General features: G+C 36.1%; 1 protein-coding gene across 4 annotated transcripts in view; it reads right to left on the reverse strand.

Moving 5' to 3' along the window:
• sdk1b (sidekick cell adhesion molecule 1b) overlaps positions 1-21,746 on the reverse strand; it is a 167,320-nt gene that overhangs the window by 55,473 nt on the left and 90,101 nt on the right. For 2 of the 4 annotated variants that reach the window (XM_043253963.1, XM_043246711.1), the window contains exons 7-15: positions 18,218-18,244; positions 12,423-12,534; positions 11,389-11,579; positions 8,631-8,714; positions 6,108-6,305; positions 4,068-4,184; positions 3,813-3,980; positions 2,544-2,646; positions 1,221-1,394 (exon numbers count right to left, since the gene is read on the reverse strand). In XM_043253963.1, coding sequence (XP_043109898.1) covers positions 1,221-1,394; positions 2,544-2,646; positions 3,813-3,980; positions 4,068-4,184; positions 6,108-6,305; positions 8,631-8,714; positions 11,389-11,579; positions 12,423-12,534; positions 18,218-18,244 — 1,174 coding nt within the window. The remainder of the gene's footprint in view (positions 1-1,220; positions 1,395-2,543; positions 2,647-3,812; positions 3,981-4,067; positions 4,185-6,107; positions 6,306-8,630; positions 8,715-11,388; positions 11,580-12,422; positions 12,535-18,217; positions 18,245-21,746) is intronic. The other 2 variants (XM_043220344.1, XM_043261425.1) reach the window with 1 other exon arrangement.

Genomic DNA, 21,746 nt, shown 5'->3' on the forward strand with positions numbered 1-21,746 from the left:
AATGTCAGCTGTTAGGAGAAAACCAGTTTTTCCTCACAGAATAACGTGTCTTAAATTAAATATTGCTTTATTATGCATTCCGTTAAGTAGCACTAAAAGAATTGTGCGACAATGCAGTCATGTAAGCACATTTGCGAATAATACAGTTTATTACAGTTATGTTTTGTGTAATTTAGGAGGTGTAATATTTTTCAGTTTAGTTTTCTCGCAGTTAGGCTGTGATGCGATTCCATAAGCGAGTTTTTCTATGCAAGTATTTTTTATAAGAACAATATTCAAGCTTGTATTGTAGGTTGATTTCCAACAAAAACTAATGGTTCAACCAATGACATGAGTTTGGGGAGGGACTACGTGTTTGGCTGACCAATGGGGCACAGGATTAGAATTAGATTAGAGCTCAAAAACATTGCTTGTTATTATTAATGTTCAAAATGGCTGTGCTGCTTAATTTTGTGCTGCTAAATAGCTGTGCTCCAATTAGTGATCCAAGTCAGGTTCAAGTTCAGGTTTTTCTGATGAAAATTTCAGGAAAAAAGCATTCATCTAAAAGAGAAATATCTTTACTGTGGCTTCTAATCAATTTAAAAAAAGGCACAGTTTTAGGCCTTTAGGTCAAACTGGTATGCTTACATCTTTCCGATTGTGAATAATATTTTCAAACGCATCCAATTTAACAAGCACTGCACTCCGCCTGTCATTCGTGTCATTCTCTGTGTATTTCATCTACTTCAAAAGATCAATGATATTTCCTCTGCATCCATCTATACGACAATCTATCGGAGAACAACATTCAGCCATCTAGAAGCAGTAATTAATATCTAAGCTTGTGAATGTGTGTGTGTGTGTGTGTGTGTGTGTGTGTGTGTTTTAATTAGTTCCTGATGCCACAGAAGTGTAGCAACATTGGCTAGTCGTCAAAGGAGCTGATCTTGGCCTTGGGCACCAGGCCTATCTTATTCCACTCTCGCTTTATCTTCCTCCCGCCACACACACACACACGCACACACACACATGCACAATCACAGCTGCTCCATCCTCTGTCCTATCATTACGGCCCATTTTTGGATGGTTCTCTTGGCTTCAGAACTGCAGCTGAGATCCAAGCATCTTCCTCCTACAATAGCACTCCAATACGTAGCAAGAGCGCGTGAACTGTACAAGTGTATTCACTTCTGAGCGTGCATGTTGGTGAGGATCTCTGTGTGTCTATTTCTGCTCACATGACTTCCAGTCGGGCGGTTTTCGAGTCGTTTCCAGCAGGTGATATGACCCTGCAGGTGTAGTCACCGATGTCTCCGGACCACGTCTGGCTGATGTGGAGAGAACCTTCCCTCATTGACACTCGCCCACCAGTTGACACGCTCAGCGGCTTGGTTCCTTTTTTCCATGCATATCTGAGGAGAATAAGACTCTTTATGATGACTCATAATCCACCAAAAATATCACACTCCAAAGACCTGCAGAAAATGCACTTAGCCTCCTGAGAATGAAAAAAACATCAAATGCCATATGACGGCTTCGTTCCCTTACACGCTTCATAATGGCCTTAACAAAAGGATAAAGACAGGGTAAGCTGTCTCTAATGTAAACTATCCATAATAAAAAAATATATGTGTGGTTGCCAGAATAGTATAATGGTTTGACTATCATAGTTGGTTAGCAGTAAATATTGTTTTATCAGATAAACCGGCACTAAACACCATAAGCCAGACGTTCATGTACTGTAGGTTGTTTGAGCAGGGACAAGTTTAAAAATAAACCGTTTTGGCAGCAGCAACAGTACATGACTAATTACACTTTGAAATATCAATATATTTGTCATTTCCATTAAAAATATCAATCTATACTACTTCAAAATGCTTGGAGTTGGTGAGATTCATAACAAAATCTCTTATATTCAGTAGGGTTGCATTTATATGATTGAAAATAAAGTAAAAAAAGTGAAATATTACCACAATTTTAATTTCTATTTTAATATATTTTTTAAAAGTGATTAATTCCTGTGATGCAAAGATGAATTTACATCAGCGATTGCTTCAGTCTTCAGCGTCACATAATCTTTATATGATGTAACTATCTGAAAGTCTCGCCTGTCAATTTTATTCTGCAATTTATTGCATAATATTTTAATATATTAATATTGCAAAAAACAAATTGTGAATAATCTGTGCCCCCATTACTCACTCCCGAGTAACTGCCACACAATAAAAATAAGTTATGCGTTAATTATGCAGTCACATGACTTGTTCTTGATGCGCATCTACTGTGGGAATTTAGTCAGCATTTTCATCGTCCGCCTTAAGTCTACCTTCAAATAGCTTAGAAAAGTACTCAAGCGGCACAATTTAAGGGATCATTCATGTCTGTAGCACAAGTGGTGCAATGCGAGTTATGTCAGAGGTTTTGAGTAATAGTATGAGCAATGCTTGACTTACTGTAGCATGGCTAATTAGCAAAAACCATGCAGAGACAATATTATTAAGTTTGAGAAATTGAAATGTCAAAATGCGTTCCGCAACATGCATCTGAGCTCAAGCTCTGACCTGACGGTGACTCTGGGGTCGTGGGTTGCGGCGCAGTTCAGCACAGCGGTAGTTCCCTTGATGACACGCTGATCCTCAGGGGGTGTTGAAATGAAGGTTCGACCTGATTAATAAAATGCAGTTTAGGACAAAATCACGCCACAGTTTAATCATTACCAACATCATTATTCACAGTTCTTTTAACCCTATTAGGTTATTCCCACTGACAGCTTCATTAGCAAAACAGAATGAAATTTACAAAGCATGAACGTTTGAATATTCACAATGAACATATAGCACGGCTAAGCAAATGAACAAATTCGCTCTCACACACAACCCACTGGGTCCAATTGACTTGATTAAAGCTAATGTGTGTAATATTTTCAACATTTAAATGCTTTCTCCTAGTTTAATATGCAGAGAGTGTTATTTAGTATCACTGAGATGCAACCCGAATCCTGGAAATGTTGTGAAACGTTTTTCAAATATGAATAAAATGAAAACTCACATGAGCCCACATTTTATAAGTTTTACAATTTTATGCACAAAATGAGCTCATTTTGAAAAGATTCACCTGGGAGAACATCTATCAACTAATTAAGTTAATTGACATCAGGTCTGTAACATGATTAGTTATAGAAGGGATATCTTAGAGAGGCAGAGTGTCTCAAAAGTAAATATGAGCACAGTCAATCTTTCACAGACTCTTGTAAAGTTAACTATAATATCCCTAACACAGTTGCTCTGAAGTCAATTCCCAGCTCAACCAATGAGCAAGTTTGGGCTGGGACTATTTTTTTGTCTGAAAAGTGGTAGATGGGAAATTCCATTTGACGTCGCCAATGGTGCATAAATTACACACTGCAGTTTTAATCTGACAGACTTCTTGCTTTTCCTTTTAAGTGGCCAAATTCACAAACAGCATTATTTAGGCTGGATGTCAAAAATGCTCTTAGACACTTCCACGCACCCACGCTTAAGCGTAAACCTACATCAGCATCATTAAGCATGCAGAGCAAGATAAACCCAGGCCTTGGGATTTAAGGATGACACTATTCCGGTGTGAAATTACTGCAAAAGACTTAACATTTCACAAATACTGTGCTCTGCTATGCCTTTACAATCAGCCTAGCTAATGAATGCTGCTATTAAGCCGAACAATGACTGCTGATAAAAGGCATGTTTGGAAATTGTCTGCAATCCTGCCTCCGCTGAATTTCAAATGCACTGCATTTGTTTGTACTTTCAAGTCATTAAAAACTACATATTTTTTCACAGTTTAACACTTACTCAAAACTGTCAGGGCCACGGTTGCGTTGACCAGTCCCTCAGAGTTAGATGCCAAGCACGTATAGTTTCCTGCGTCGCTCGGCATTATGGGGAGTATCTGTAAGCCTCCGGACTCCAGCAGCGTGAAACGAGGCATCTGCACCGACCCGCTAGCTAACACCTGAGAACCTGAAAGTTTCAGTGTTTAGTCAATGTTTTACAAGTTTGACGTGTAACCATGTAAATGACATGCAGAGGGGCATGAATCTAAAGTACCTTTCCTCCAAACAATGGCAGGTTTGGGGGCACCGGATGTCTCACAGGTGAAGACGGCTGACGTTCCGTCAGTCACAGTGATGTCAGAAGGGGGCGTGGTGAAAGATGGCGACACACCTACCATGAAAAAAGTCAGATAACTGAAAATCTCATATAGTGGCGATAATGGTGAATACGCATCCCCTTTTTAGATTGTCTGGCCAGGATTTATAAATTGCCTATTATATATTATATTATAAATCTGAGGATGAATCAGGACGGAAAGCTCTTTAATTGCATGCGGGCACTGTACATAATCAACTAATTATGGTGTCTGTGAAGTTGGAAAACGGCGTTTTAGAATTAAAAAATGGTCCTCGTCTACATTAGCGGTTCTGCTGAGTTTCAGAAACAGAATCTCTGTCTCTACACTAAACAACTGAAAATGCATGTCATATGACCATTCATGCAGGGACAAGCAAAGATATTTATATGTAGATGCCCTATTATTCAGAAGGGAGATGAGTCTACGCGTTTGAAGAGATCGAACAAGGAATCTACCTTTACATATCTATGGGCACGACAATGAGCACAATGTTATTGATTACACGGTTGTCAAGGATACGCAGAGAGAATATAGGCAGCCATGCCAACATTTTCAAAAGTCACTGAAATGCAACCCCAGAGTTTTCTAACAAAAATGTGGTCTGCAGCGTTTTCAAAAGTTTTTGTTTTTCGACCTTGAAAACGCTGGAGTTAATGTAAATGTAGTAGTGTAAACGGATCCTTAGATTTCTATAAAAAGGATGTCATTAGGAATAAATAAATGTATTTTCACCCTCGCCAATAAGCATTTGAACACTTTAAAAACTAAAACATTCTAAGACAATCTTAGGATTCAATTAAAACAACTGTTTAAACTTGTCCTTAAGTGTGGCAAATATATTTTTTAAAACGAATATTACATAAAAAATTTATATGACTCCCAAAAAGCTGTATGCACAAATTTAATTTATGAATAATTCATTTAATGTAACCTACTCTAACACGTTCTAAAAAACCATAAAAATAGTTACGCTAGATTAGAGTTAATGAGTTAAGCGCTTGAGCTAGATGAGTTAAGATTTTATATTAATAATGACAATCTCAAGGCGTTTACATTACACTGAGATCCAATGCACAGATTACCTCTGGACCAAGACATGCTGATCAGATAACAGGTAATGGATATGCTGACAATATTTGGATACAGGTCTCATGTTAATGTCAAGTGTTTCAGGACTTCTCAATGGTAATCTCACTCTAGCATTACTTGTTTGCAAATGCTTTTTGGTTTGATATTTCAATATGCAATGCATATACAAATATATGTACATGCAGCATTTGTTTGTTTAGAGTGAACAAACTGCAGCTTTAAATATCCCACCACTATTACAAGTTATTCAGATTATTCCCTTGCTAATTAATTTCATAAACATGATGAATTTGTCTAACTTTAAAACTCTCAAACTTAAATAAAAAATTGTGTGAAGTGAAATGAAACTTCAGAGAAAAAAAAAAGATGAGGATGACTAAGCGAGAGAGAGCTGGAGGTGTTGATTAAGTGCTATGTGTGTGTGTGTGTGTGTGTAAAGGTTGATCTCTCAGTAGACACTGATTAATTACACAGATCAATGAGGGGTCTCTGAACTCCCTGATCAATTCACAACCGAGAGGGAAAGAGAGCAAGATCACTGACTTTTAAAACATCCATGGCTGTATTTATGCATCATCCTCCCATTAGCTTGAAGCAATAGTTCACCCAGAAATGAAAATTCTGTCATCATTTACTCACCCTCATGTCGTTCCAAAGCCATATTACTTTTCTTTTCAAGTGGAATAAAAAAGGATGTTTGTGTCTATATAATGAAAACATACAGTAGCACCAAAATAAATTCGAAATGTCTTTGCGCTACTCCAGGCCTTTCAGTCACACAGGTTTGGAACAACATGTGGAACATGAGTAAATGATGGCAGTGTTGTGTTCTTTTGGTGAAATGTTCCTATAGCTGTTCATCTTACTTGTGACGACCAAGTTGGTATATGCCTGGATTTCTCCGGCTGTGTTTTCAGCGAAGCACTGGAAAATTCCAGCATCGTCCGGCTGAATTTTCCGCACTTGCAGAACCATCGAGGAGGATGTGAGTTTGTATCGAGGGTTGTTCAGTGTGGAGAGGGGGACGGCATCTTTGAACCATTCCAGCTTCGGTGTGGGAACCCCTGAATAATACATGAAGCATGACAATGTGTTTCAGCATAATAGTTTAAATAAATATAACTTTTATTAAAAAAATAATAAAAATTAATAAATAAATATATATATATATATATATATATATATATATATATATATATATATATATATATGTATGGTATCATGTTTGTATTGTGTTAGATGGATTTTTTTGTGTTAGTTTTTAACCTAATCAAAATGACACAACTACAGTTTGAAAATTGTTAAAAACAGATGCTTTTGCAAATGAACTCTTCATATATTCTGTATACTGCTGTTAAACAATTTGAGATCAGTAAGATTTCATGCTGCATTTATCTGACCAAAAATATAGAAGTACAGTAAAACTGTGAAATGTTATTACAAACTGAAATAAGTTGTCCTTTAAAATGTCATTTATTTCTGTGATGATTTTTCAGCATTATTTCTTCAGGCTTTTCTGTCAGGGTCCTTTAGAAATCATTTTTTATTACGTCTGCAATAAAATAAATAAACCCCCAGGAAATTCTGATTTCAAAATTACAATTATTATTAATTGTGCAGAAATAATAATTTATAATAATTAAGCACCAAACCAGTTTACTATGTCTGAAGTATTATGTGAATATAAAGACTGGGGCAATTTTGGTATCATAGAAAATAAAATATATATATATATATTTTACTATGTTAATAAACTTTTGAATGCATTTCGGTTTTATTAATGCATCCTTGGTGAGCGCGATAGACTTCTCAATTACTCCAACTTTTACCTGAGTGTACGCAACCCTAACTTTTAAGGGCTAGATTAAAACAAAATCCACATGACATTTGATAGAAGAGAAATTTATTATCAAAACACACACGCACACACACACTGCTTGATTTATCACAAGTTAACGTTTTCATCAATAGACCTTCATCAGGGCACACTTTGGTTTAATTAATGAAAATTTAATCTAATAAATTGGCTTTGATTGATTAAACTTCCAATAAAATTTTGACATGCTTCACAGACAAAAAAAGCAGAAGATTCGGAGAAGATAAGAGAGGAAGATCAAGAGAGAGTGAGCGAGAAATTGAGAAGCGAGCACGAAAATGAATAAAACGGCAATTATATGTATTAGCAATAATTGTAAATTAAGTTCATCCGAAGGAACTCATGATATGCTCATCACAATATGCAAATTAAAGAATATATCATGGATGAATCCTGCAGCTCAACACTTTAAAAGGTCAAATAGCGTGAATCTGCTCCACCCGCCTCGCATCGTTGATAGTCGTGTCACACCCATGGGGATGCAAGACAAGGATGTTAAAATAAGACTGTCAAAAACAAGCTCGGTGTAATTAAATTTCTGACAGTTTATGACAAAGTGCGCACAAACTCAGCTTCACACCCTTACGAAAGTGCAAAAAAGAACGAGGCACGATTCACAGCAAGTGTAAATTGCAGAGGTACAATCTCTGCCACAAAAAAAGGAAAAGTCTCAGTAGTTCTCAAAAGTTTCATGAAAGTGAAACTGTCCAGATTTCTATTAAATAAAGGAAAAATATATTACGATAGAAAGAAGGGGAGAAGAAAGACCCGTTTGAGGTCTCTCTTTACGAATTTTCCTTGTTAGAAGTCATGAAAAGTTTAACTTTTAGACACTTGGCACTTTGTTGCTGAAATGTAGGTCAGATTTACGCAGCTTGTTAAAAGGATTTTCTAGTTGGATTTTATTCCTCCGTTGCCCTGTGAGCCAATGATATACCTAATGTCTTTTAACTAGATCCTAACCTAATATGAACACTGAAGCCAATTAGCGGCTAATTCCATTAGCGCCTCGCTCGCCTTTTCTAATGTACTTGACCGCTTATTCTAGATCACTCATTTAGTCGATTAAATAAAGATGGATTCAAACAAGGACGCGTGGAGGAAATGAGCTGGGGGAGGGTCTTGGCGAAAAGGTCGAATTTGTGAGGCGACAAACGGCTACGATAAAAGAAAGTCTTCCGGTTGACTCAGCACATAAAACAAATGGCGTTCTTATAGCAAATCGTCGCGTGAAAGCACGCCGGCCACAGTAAAATGAACATGCTGTAACACTGGGCAGAAATGGGAACATTATATTTTTTAAAGATTTTACGGTTCAGGATTGACAGGTATTGCGCTGGAAGTTAAGTGACTTTTTTGTGCGAGTGCTGGCAGTTTTTATACTCCTGACAATATAAAGATTACAGTTTCCTGCAGGGGAATGCTTATACAACAGCAGACGATGTAGGACATGTATTATATGACTCTAAAGTGGTCAAACTCAGAGGCTCTGCAGTAATTTGATAGGGCTTACCTTTGGCCTGACAGTGAAGCTCCACGATTTTCTCAACTTCTGTTATCACCGACCTCTTCGGTTTTGAGGTGAAGTACGGAGGCTCTGTGTTCGTAATACAAACACATACACACACTTGTCAGTACAAACAAGATTTTAACATATTCTGAAGAATTGTTGCTAGAGAATAGTTAGGTGGCTGCTTAGAGGTATTTGTAGAAGACATGTCCCTCATACCAGTCTGCTGGGATTTATATTTTCACCATTTAATAGCAATATGAGTGTGTTTTAGAGTTTGCTGTCATAACAGGCAGATATTTAAGAAGTGTGTTTTGAAGTCATGATGAAAGAGTAAAAGTATGGATGAGTACTTCCACTAAACTACATGTAAAAAAAACGAAAAGTGAGTCCAGACTTTTCCAGGAGTCTTTGGCGCTGCACTTAGCTCATTATATTAGTAAAAAGGTTTTATAAAAATGTATACATAAAAAAGAAAACCCTTTCATCCAATGCACTTTTATTTTCGCCTTTATTTTCAGATTTCATGATAGGAAGAGCAAGACTACTGTTACTTTTTCACACACCTGGCTCTTTTTTTTTTCGCTCTCGCCTTGTCTAACTCACTTCAAATGAACAAAGACAAAAAACCTGTTAAGAGTGATGCTAATAACAGCTTTTCACTTACGGAAGCGTATCGAGAAAAAAGGAGGGGGTTAAACAAATAACAACACCAGCACTAAAAAACGAACGCCATAACAATGCCACAGTTTTGTATTCGTCCTTTCTTCCCTCTTTGCTCTCCACCTTTTGGTTCTTCCCTGACAAATCAGCACTTATTCAGTCTCATTGTACGTTTATGCAGATCAGTATATACATATTCAGATTGGTGGCTGGATCGGATTTAACGGCAGAAACAATAAATACCTCCTCCATCTCAACCTCTTTTCCACTGCTGGCTGCTCTGACATGTTCACTTTATCTTTCTATAAAAGTCTCTCTGAGCCTCCAACAGCCCCAATTTATTCATCACTCCATTGGCTGCCTCATGCATATGCATGCCCCCCTTTCGCCCAATCATGTAAGGCGCACACCTGTCAGATAAGCTCATTGAAAGAATATTCGTAGCTGTTTCTAATAAGAGTGTGAGGTATAAATATTCATAGCACATCTTTTGGTGAAAAAGATCTCAGCAGAGAATAATATTTGTGTTTTTGGATCAAAGAGTAGGGATGTTAAAGAAGATGTTTCAGCCCGCTGACCTTCTGGAAACATTGGAAGCTAAGAGTCATAGTGCTCAGATAAAACACCACTGATTTGCCCAAAAAAGAAAAAAAAGCTTGCTACTGTGTGAATAAAAGTGAATAAAAACCATTAGAATTCACTTTTACAAATTTCTAAATCTGTCTGCGCTCTTACTGAGAGAAACAAAGAAAAAATGGGTCTAAATAAGCAAAAAGAAAACTTTAGAGCATCTACAATAGGGATGATGTGTCACTAAAGGCTTCATTACAACCAAGTCTTATGTAGGCGCCTGTTGATGACAACTCCAGGTAGTTACAACAGATTTTTTTGCATTTTGGATGTATTTCTGTTACATCAGTTTTATCTGTGATTTAATCCACCTAAAATCTTTTGTAAATCAGAACTACTGGGCAATGTTAATAAATCAAGAGCAGAGGGATCGCTTTGATGAAGAGACAAGACTATGGTCAGCAGCATACATATGTCTTTAAATGTAGCTTGACTAATATTAAGTTAAGTTAAGTTTGGTTATTGTGTAGGTTGAGTGTGTGTATATCTAACTAACTGAAAAATGGATAGAAAAAAAATGCTATCATAAGAGCCAATCGTTGGTAAATAGCCTTGAAAGCCTAACTATCAATTTTAATATATAAATAATAATCTAAAGTTAGCCAACTAATAATTACTTTAGATAATGGCAAAGTATTGCAATAATAAAATAGAGGAACAATAAGCCTATGACTGGAAAAGATCAGAGTGATCTATTCTAGTTCATTCACTAACCAGGCATACATACAATATAAACAAATCATGACTCATTCAATAATTTTCATCTATGAGTCATGTTCAGAATGATAACCGATGACAGCTATAACCAAAAACATAAAAGAATAACAAAATAATAGAACTACAACAACACAGTACTATATTTAATCCTTTTTCGGAAAAAAAGAACACGCTCCATTCACTTTCCATTTATAGATTACTCAAAATTCACTGACATTAGAAAGAGATTAAGGAAAATGAATGTGCACTACACGTGTTGAGAATTCCTGCGTATTGATATATAAATAATCCACACAGTTGAGAAGAAAGTGAATGAGACCCACTGACAGCCAATCAAAATCTACTGGAGTTTAAAGCATGGGCTGCGAGAACATGACCGCAGCAGTGTATTTGTCCATTGATGTGGACACAGATATAGCTATTATTGAAAAAAATTGCTTTCACTTGTGGTTTTTCAAATTTGATGATGTTTTTAAATTGTATTGCTGAATTGGCACATGTACAGTAATTCATACATAAGCTTGTAGCTGTGCTTGACCAGAGGCATTGAAAGAACAGCCATGGAAGTGAACTGACTCGCATTAAAAGAGGCCTGGTATTATACAAGACAAAAATGAGCTGACTGCAGTATTTAATGCAACGATATGCCTGAATTCAAATCTGTCAAGCTTTTTCCCTTTAGGGCATTTCAGTAAAATAATACTTTACAATCTGTCCGAACCTGCATGTATAGTAACACCAATCATCTTACCCAGCACGGAGAGGTACGCTTTGGCCTCTGTGCTCTTTTGACTGCTGTTTCTGAGCGCAGCCTCACACATGTACAGACCAACGTCCGCTGAGGTGGGGTTACTGATGACCAGCCTGCGACCGAACGAGTCCACTCCTGCTGTTAGTCTCACCCCATTACGCTTCCAGAACACCTGCAGCCTGTCAAGAGATCTGCTCCACACACACACACACACACACACACACACACACACAAAACACAGCACATTGACTTCTATACCGAAATTAATACTCAAGCCAAGAATTATGAATAGCACGGCAACTATGTGTCATGTGTTAAATATGCAAAAGAAACACACTACACAGGTATGTAGGCACTCTGAATTAACAGGATGGCTATAATGTTTAAACTATAACGTTTAAAGCCACTTTTTGTGGGTGTTTCAGAAACAAAGTATCTGGAATGCAATAACATTTTTAGAGCAGTTGCTGCATAGATGTAGTAATATGCAAATAAATAATTCACATATCAGACGTTGCAGCAAATCCTTTTTTCTTTTTTAGTTTTGTACAAAGTTTTACATATGCCATTAGACGATTTTTATATTCAAACGCGCCCCTGATAAGAACCATCTAGTAAATGGCAAATCAAGATCGCGGCTGCGATACGGGCTGAAGTTTATAGGCTAATTAAAAAAATATTAAAATGAAGTTTACACTTAAATGTAACTTAACTCATGAAAGAAAAACCTGCGGTTTTATGGGGTCAGTGGTTTTTAAATGACATTCTCAGCCAGCTTTACTGTATCTACAACTACAAAGCTTTGTCTGATCTGGTTTAAATAAGTAAAAACAAGCGCATACGTGAATTTTTACGGCAAGAAAATGAGAAATGACAGATTTAATCGCGATTCAAAATGACTGACACTGAATGACATCACCAATGTGATGGATAATAAAAACAATGTAATGATGACAAACATCTGTGTAATTATACATGAAGCCTGTTATTAACAGAACCCTGGCAGTGAGTCACTGCTGTCGGGGGCAACCCACCTTGCATTAGCAACGCACTCAAGAGTAGCCTCACTCGCCCCGGCAACCACTGATGTGTTCTTAGGTGCAATCACTATCACCGGGGCAACCAATTCAGCCGGGGCAATAACGTCTGAGATGGAGAAAGGGAAAAGAATGGTAAAAAAGAGAGAGACGGCTGATTATTGGCACAATCAATCAGGTTAATAGACTGAACATCACGGGGGAGATAAGGTTTTGTGATGAGGTGCTACGTTTTTTTTCCTTCTTTTTTATCCTCTCTGAATCACTTCGTTCTCTGAAAAATAATACATGCAGGGAAAAAAGTCAAATGACTATCCATGCTTGACAGATGATAGAGGAGGGGGGGTGGGGGGAGAAAGAGCGGGAGATGGGAAAGATAGGTGAGTGGCGAAAATGACATGTGATTGCATCTTTAAAGGAATAGTTCACCCAAAAATGAAAATTATGTCATTTACTCGTCCTCATGTCATTCCATGAAATTACAATAAATGGGAACTGGAGCTTTCAATCGCAATCGCAAAAAGGAAGCAAAAGCAACAAAAAATATCATATGAGCTGCATATTTGACTTCTGCGATGTATAAAACCATTCTATATGGCTCATCTGTTATAGTTTTTGGCATATTCATTAGATGTCTGATTCATAAAGGCATTGCTCTTTTGAGTCAGATCTTAATAAATTAGTTCTTGAGTGTAACTTAATGATTCGGTCACAGTGATTCTAACATTAACTAAATGAAGGAAATGGGAGTAATGACTGTACAAAGTTTTTATTTCAAATAAAATAATAAATAAATAAATAGTTTAATTATTTATTAATTAACTATCTCAATTATGCTATATCTTACTTAATATATAACTGTGTACAATTGAACCACTGAAATTTGATTCATAAACGAATCATTCTTTTCAGTCAGATGTTTTTTTTTAACAAATCAGTTCTTGAGTTTAACTCTCTGACTCGGTCACATTAATTCTAACATTAACCAAATAAAAATGATCTATCTAATCTATGGACAACAACATGTAAATGTAGTGTAAAATTTTATGTATTCCTATTATAGAATACATTAATCAGTTACATCATTTTTTTTTACATTTTTGCACCCTTTTATTGTTTAAAACTCCACTTGTTGTATCATGCACTTTAAATGCCATTAAATAAAAGGTGGAACAAGTAAACAATGACAGAATTTTCCTTTCATGAGAATGATTCCTTTAAGAATCAGGGAGAATGGTGAGAACATACACCTCAGATGAAAACCAGCCTACCATGATAGATAAACTGGCACACAGATGCAAACACACAAACACACACACAAGCTTTGATCTGATCTTTGATCAGTGACTGGAAAGGTGTAATGCATTCTCACTTTCTCCGAACACAGAAGTGATAGATGCTCTAACTTTTGTAATCTCGGTAGGAATGTATGTAATTTATGCATTCATCTGGCTGTATCTGACAAACAAAGCACAAAAAAAAAAAACCTAGCAGAAAACTGCGGGTGAAAATGAAATACAGAAGAACGGGGCGAGTGAATGGAATTGGACAGGAAAAGTCAATAAGAAGAGGAACAAGATATATAGAAGTGCTATTTCTGAAAGTCTAAAAACTAAGTGCTATTTCAAAAGTAGTTGCGTATGTGCACTCTAAATGTAGCCAGTATGTGTTAAACAGTGGCACCTTGGATTTGGATCTTATTACCCCCGGCATGAAACCTGATTTGCATAGACTGGCACATTTTAAATTTATGTCTAGTACCAATTACACTAAGCAAACCTTGGATGCATCTGCTGTTAATAGCTTCCAGATTTCAACTACTGGTTGCAGAATATAAGAGCTTAGCGTAATTTACACGTCTTATATTGTTCTTTCCATGTTATGGTTAACATCTGAAAAACTGGCAACATAAAATTAAAAACAGCACAAAACCAACTTAGGCATCACAACATTACAATGTTCTTTTTCAGGCTTAAGGGAGATCGTATTTATTTATTTATTTACACTGTCCACATGGTTTTTGGTTACAGTTATTTCAATATATAAAAATGTATTTAAATAAAAAAATAGCACTTAAATATTTTAAACCACGTGAAAAGTTAAATAATGCTAGCAACTTACACTTACAAAAAGGAACCATGGTTTTAAAACAAATAAAAACAAACAAATATGATTACTATAGGCATACTATAGGTTAAACCATAGCAATAAAAAACAATCATGGCTTTGATACACTAACTATAGTTTAACTACGGCATTTGTAGTAAAACTTTGAGGGTATACAAATGGCAATCATTTGTTTAACTTACTACATTTTTCTGTAATAAAACCTGTAATATATTTTTTTTTCATAAGGGAAAACATTGTAGCAATGTGAAAGAAAAACATGTTAAAATGTTTGCTAAAAAATACTGGCAACATTCAAAATCATGCAAGTATCAAACGTGATAGCAGCTTATCAAACATGGCAGCAATGTGCTACAACATGTTAGCAACGTGTTAAATTTGTTACATTCACCAGCTGGACTTCATCAGTGGGCACTCCACCCCGGACTGTGTTTCTCTGTTTTGTTTCATTGTTCCTCATTGTGTCTGTGTTCCCTTGCCCCTTGTTAGTTCCCTTGACTACTGATTAACTCCTCCCCTTTGTTATGTCATTATTTCGTGTTTTTAAGTCCTGTTTGCCATTCAGTCCCCGCTGAATATTGAACCTAGTCCTACAAAGCGGTTTTCCCTGTTCCTTGTTTCTAGTCTTGCTTACCCGACCTTTGCTTTTTTGAATTTGCCCCCTTGTCTTGCTCATTGGATACTGTTTGCCGATTAACCGACTTTTTCTTGTACCCTAGACTGTTCTTGTATTTGCCTCTGCTATTCCTGTTTGCCGATCTCTCAACCCTGCCTGTTTTGACCATGTCTTTCAATAAAGCCCTGTGAATGGATCTGCTCGTCTTAGCCTCTTTCGTCACAAAATTATGCTAAGAACATACTAGCAAAGAGCTAAAATGCTTAGTTTATAACATGGTAGCAACTTGCTGAAGCATGCAAGCAACATGCAAACCATGCTAAAAATACTAATACATGTTTACAAGATCTCAAAATGTTTGTGATAAAACATGCTAGCAAAATATTAAACCATTGTAGCAACGTGCTAAATCATGTTAGCATAAAACATGTCAAATTGTTAAAACATATTAGCAACTGGAAAAAAGCCACCCCTGTTGAAAAAATCTGCATATGCTGGTTAGGTATGTTTTAAAGCTGGTAGGTTGGTTTAAGCTGGTCATGTGCTGGTCAAGAACCAGTTTAAACCAGCAAAAGACCAGTTTAAACCAGTTCAGCTTCAAAGCATACCTAACCAGCATACACTGTTTTTTTCAACAGGGACCAATAAGTTAAAACATACCCTACTTAAACGTCAACAATGTGTTAAGCTAAATCATGCTAGAAACACGCTAGCAATCATGCTAAATAATGCTAGAACCGCAACTGTACAGCAGAGCCAGTGAAGCCTGATTCATGAACAAAATCATTTTTTTTGAGTTTTTCAGTGCAGATTTGTTCAGCTCACAAAACCAGGCTAAATGCAAGAATCAGTTAAAAAAAACTGATTCAGTGATTGGTTCACATTGATTCTTGCATTAATAACTAATGAATGAATGAGGCATTTATATAGCGCTTTTACAGTGTATAGCCGCACATCCAAAACTATGCTAGTAATGTGATTAGCAACATGTTAAAACAAGATGCTAGAACATGTGAACATCATGTTCAATCATGTTAGAAACATGTAATTCTGATATCTCTGAGTACATTTTCGAACAAGATTTTCAAGGTTATTTTAAACTAAGACGCTTTGTCAAGCCATCATCAACGCCATCAAACGTTATCTATTTTATTAATATAAGCTAATATGCATACATATGAGAAGAAGAAAAAAATCAACCAGTCAGCGCTCTCTGGTTTCAGGGGTTGAAATGGCGGTGATCGATCGATAGGAACATTGTTCCAGAACCAACAAACAACTGTACACGTCTAAATCAGACTGTGTGAAATGTAATATCATGCTGAACGGCAAACAATTAACATAAACACATTAAATATGATCCAACAGAAATAAAGAATCCCACTCTAGCTCACATCCCTCACCTCTGCTGACAGAATAATTGTGCGAGTCTATCTATTCTCATATTGTGCTTCGGGAAATGCTGATTATAGCTGCGTGTTATTTTTCAGAGTGAGCTCAGAAGTACAGTAGCCTGAAGAACGCCGCAAATGAAAAGGAGGATTTGCACTGAGGGGAAAAGACAGTGTGTCGTGCTTCTGAGGTAATGTTGCTGTCAGCCACTTATACAGCCTCATGCACTCAAGTCAGAATGGTGTTTGACATGGTGTTGACACGGTGTTGTCTTCCCCGGGTTGGTTTTCATCAGGCGCGGAGATTAGCTGCCTTGAGCACATCGAGATGGCCGTAAAACGGTGTAGAACACAGCCACAGAGTCGCACACGAGGACGGGGGTCATTCGTTGAGATCGGATGTAATAATCTTAATCCAGTGTCTGTCTACATGAGTATTGAGTGAGATTACGACATGTGGAGATATTAAATTTGTCTCTGAGGAGAATCCATTATCTTAAGCCTCTAACAAATCCATCTAAACACACAGTACAAGAGAGATTACACACACACACAGAGGAAGGCGGCATGGGTGAGAGCAGACAAGAAAGAGAAAGCACGGAAATTATTTTTACTCAGGACTCTCAGCTGTGATTGGTCCATGTGTGCACATATTAATCAATGTGATACTAGGTATCGTGCTGTGTGTGGGATTTTGCTTCAGGATTTCTCATTTTAAGACCATCCGAATCATTTCAAATAATCAGACTGAAACTATGTATGCACATGTTATGTACAGAACGCAAAATAATTGAAATAATCCAATAAAGGTAACCAACAGTAGTTGCTATTTTTTGAACGAAATGCATGCATACTGCAAACCGGGTATACACTGAATAATAACGATTCTTATTCTAGTACGTTTGGCTACTCATAATATTCTAAATGAATTTCATTGAAAAAAAATCTTAACTTTCGGTTGTCAATAATATAAAATAAAATAAAGTAAAATAAAATATTCTTCTGAATAACTGAAACAAAATTGTTGCTAAGGAAATGAAAGTATTTTATGTATACACTACATGGCTTTTGTGACAATTACTTGATTACTTAATTATTTACAGAGCTGCAACCAAGGATTATTTTGCTAATGAATTCATTTGATTTTAAGCATTTGGTTAATCAATTAAATCAATTACAACATTATATGTTAATCCTTTATATGCTTTTGTCACATGTAGAATTCAAAACTTGCATTTTCACAAGTAAATTACAAGTAAATAATTTTTTTTAAAAAGTACATTTTTGTGTGCCTATTCTTTTGTGCTCAGTATATCTGTCTTTTAGTGATCTGCAGTATTTGTGCTGCCTTACACAGTTTTTTTTGTAGAACTAAAACCTTATTGCTTCTGTTCTCATCATTGTTCTCCATCTAACCCTGTTCAAAATGCTTTCTGCAGCCTATAAATCTGAACACAGCCCCGTGTCTCATCTTCTGGGCAATCAGAAAGGGAAATGCCAAGAGGACGAATGTTCACTTCATAATTCAAAATCTCAAAGCAGATGATCATCTGATGTCATCAGAGGAAGGAGACAGGAGAAGAGGGCGAGTGAACGAGAGAGAAAGGAGGAAGAAGAGTGAAGATTACAAGCTTTAAGAGTTCATTAGAGTGTCTTACCAAGGGAACCACGATTCCTCTTGTTTACTGCTCATCGGGTCACAGAGAGCAGAGAAAGAAAAAAAAAAGAAATCAGAAAAAAATCATTCTTTTCACCAAAAAACTCATATATCGTCAAACTTTAAGCCCCCCCCAAAACAATAGCTTCACTGTTCTTGGCTCCTCTTTCACACCTGCCATGATTTTATCATCCTGCGACATGTAATTATGGGAATTTGCTGCCCCTTGACCTGCCCTTAATGGAAACACCACACTTATTGGCTTCCTGTTTTCACTTAAACCTAGAAAATGAGGTGCAGACTGTACAAATGAGAGTAAGCACACACAGAGATAAACAAAGGGATGCATTTTGATCAGTATCACACAGAGAATGAGTTTTTCGATGCAAATGAATTTCATTAAGTTTAAAGTATCTATCTCAGCTACCTACAAATAAATAAATATAAATATAATAGTGCTGTCAAATGATTAATCATGATGAATCACATAAGCGATTAAAAGTCATTGTCTACATAATATATGTATGTGTACTATATATATTTATTATGTATACGTGAATACACACACATACAGTAAATCAAGTAAAGATTTACATATGTATTTTCGTATATTTTATTTTGCATATTTTATATGTATGTATATATGGGTGGATTGTCTCAGATAATTTGGATGGATGAGAAATATGAAATATTTTAGTTCATATTGAGATGCCTTTTGCTCTAACATAGTGATGCTGAATATGGTGCTCAAGAAACATAAGTTATTATCAACAGCTGTGCTGCTTAATATTTCTGTGAAATCTGCGATGTATTTTTTCCCAGGATTCTTTAATAAATAGAATATAAACAGAAAATCAAATAATTTATTTTTAATAGTTTTTCTTTTTGTAAACAATATACAAGTCTTGACACATTTCAAATGAATGCATGCTTTCTAAATAATACCGTCCATAAAAATAGTACTGTGAGAATATTGTGTAAATACAGTGCATATATGAAGTATAACATGAGAGAGAGTTTTCAGAAGTAGGTAGCTTTATCGTTAGCTCATCATCCTGTCACACTGCAAGCTAGTATTAGCATTTAAGTGAATGTATTTCCCTCTCACTGTCTCTGTCTCACACGACAACCTCAGCAACGGCTGTGCTTTAATTGGTTTTACATTAGACGGGTGTCGTAGGAGCAGTCACACTGCCAGAACGCCTGACACTGCCAAAACTCAAGGAATAGCAAGTGAAACAGTACACATTATGAAATAATAAACATTCCAAACTAAACAAGCTGCGCTGCATTGTTGTCACACGACTTCATTACATGCATTTTTAATCTAGTTGTGCATAAAAATATCTCAACAGTAAGCTCTGGCCTAGTGGTGGCACACATGCTTAGACACAATGTGGGTTTTCCAATCCTGTCCTCTAAAGTTACACAAATGTCCCTCTCAAGGACACAACGGTGATTAGGAAGGGAATTTAATAATGATTGTGGTTTGGATACTGATTGCAATTAATGATTTAGTTACCTTAATGATTCTTTTAGCACATCTGAGGCTGGCTTATTATAGTTAATAAGCACATGTATATATACTATAAAAATATAGTTTTTCAAGTTCATATATATATATATATATATATATATATATATATATATATATATATATATATATATATATATATATATATATATATATACACATTTCTTTTCTTTCTAAATTGTTGGAGGAAAATGATTACTGTTAAGTACTACTATTAATTACTAGGTAGTACTATTGTAATAGTAATAGTACTACCTAGTAATAGTAATAGTAATTTCATATTTATTACAATTCTTCTTTGTACTTTTTTTTTCCAGTGCATATGGACTGCATTATATCCTATCAATATAAATTTTTTTAACAAAATAAACATAACTACACAAATAAAATTCACAAACATTACATTTAAAAATGCAAATAAAATAAAAAGACTAATAAAAAACTAATAGTATCTAATATAAAATGTCCATTTCTTTACTGATTTTTCTTATAGCGTAGTCTGAGGAACTCATATGGGTTTAAAATGACATAAAGTTGAATAAATAATGATAACGTTTTATGACAAACGAGCTTCTTGGCAATAATTCAGATCATACATCACAAAATATTTTTATGAAAAGTAATTCTGCAGTTTAGACACATAAAAGTATTTCAAAAATCACATCCGAATAACTTGACACTGGAAATTGGTTCTCTGTATTATGGCAAACATTATTCCCAGCAGTCTCCTGTTTTACACTGCACATTTTTGTTGAGTGAATGAAGTCATTCAGGTATTCAGAGCATACAAAAATGTGCACATTGTGTTTGTGATTACACACACACGATCAATTTCTGTGCTCCAATTGGTTATTCATTAGAAGGGTGTCGTAGGAGGAATGCGAACCAAAATCTGTGACATTGCCAGCTAAGATTCATCGCAAAGGCAATTTATCAGCCAATTATGCGATCCAAGACAACAGATTTTGCCTTACATCGAAATAAATCTTTTACAACCTGCAAATTTTGTCTCGGGCAATGAAATAGTGTGAAAAACTCAGCTCTGCTTTAAGCGAAAGTTTGCTCTCATTAATGCGCAGGAGGTACAACTGAGATATTAAAGAAATCTCATTTGCGATATTCCTCTCGCTTCTTCTCCAACCCATTTTCTCCTGAAAACTTTACAAACACGATCAAGGGCGAAGCACAAAGTGAGTGATGAAGTTTCGGGGAGGAAGATGATGTGCGGGGCAAATGAAGAGCAGAGGAGAGCGGAGAGAGAAGAAAGGACACGAGAAACAGCGGATGAAAGAAGAAGAACAGGATGAGCGTGAGGGAGGAAGTGAGAATGAGAGACAAGTCATGAAAGATTTACATCATCAGGAACTGACAGAGGAACCCCAGCAGCATCAGATACATGAGAGAGAGAGAGAGAGAGAGAGAGAGAGAGAGAGAGAGAGAGAGAGAGGGAGAAAGAGAGAGGAACTGATCATTCGAAAACAAGCCATGTTCATGCATGAGCAGAAGCCACATGCGTATGACTACATATAATATTTGGATTGGAGGCACATGTTATTTTGATCATCTGTCACTCTTAATCTCACGATCTGTAATTGAACAGGAGAAGATAAGACATCAGGAAATAAACAGATGAACCCCGGCAGTCTCTCTCTTCCTCTTTCACCGTCTCTTTCTATTCCTCCCTCCTTTATTTCTTGGAGTCAAAGAAGTCAGACATCACTTCATGAATATCTAAATAAATATGGAGCAGCAAGGGTAAACATGTTTTTCTCATCATCTAGAATGAAGGGATTAAAACAACATTGTCTGATTGTTGATCTGATTTAGAACTCACTTAAACGCATAGTTCATCCAAAACATTAAAATGTTCTCACCCTCATGTAATTCCAAACCTGAATTTCTTCTTGGAACGCATTAACAAATGATGTGTTTTATGAAAGTTTCATTTTGTTTTGACCTTAACACTCTTCAGATATCTTCTTTTGTGTTCAGCATA

Source organism: Puntigrus tetrazona, chromosome 1 (genome assembly GCF_018831695.1).
Source record: "Puntigrus tetrazona isolate hp1 chromosome 1, ASM1883169v1, whole genome shotgun sequence".
In the NCBI taxonomy this organism is placed as follows: Eukaryota; Metazoa; Chordata; class Actinopteri; order Cypriniformes; family Cyprinidae; genus Puntigrus; species Puntigrus tetrazona.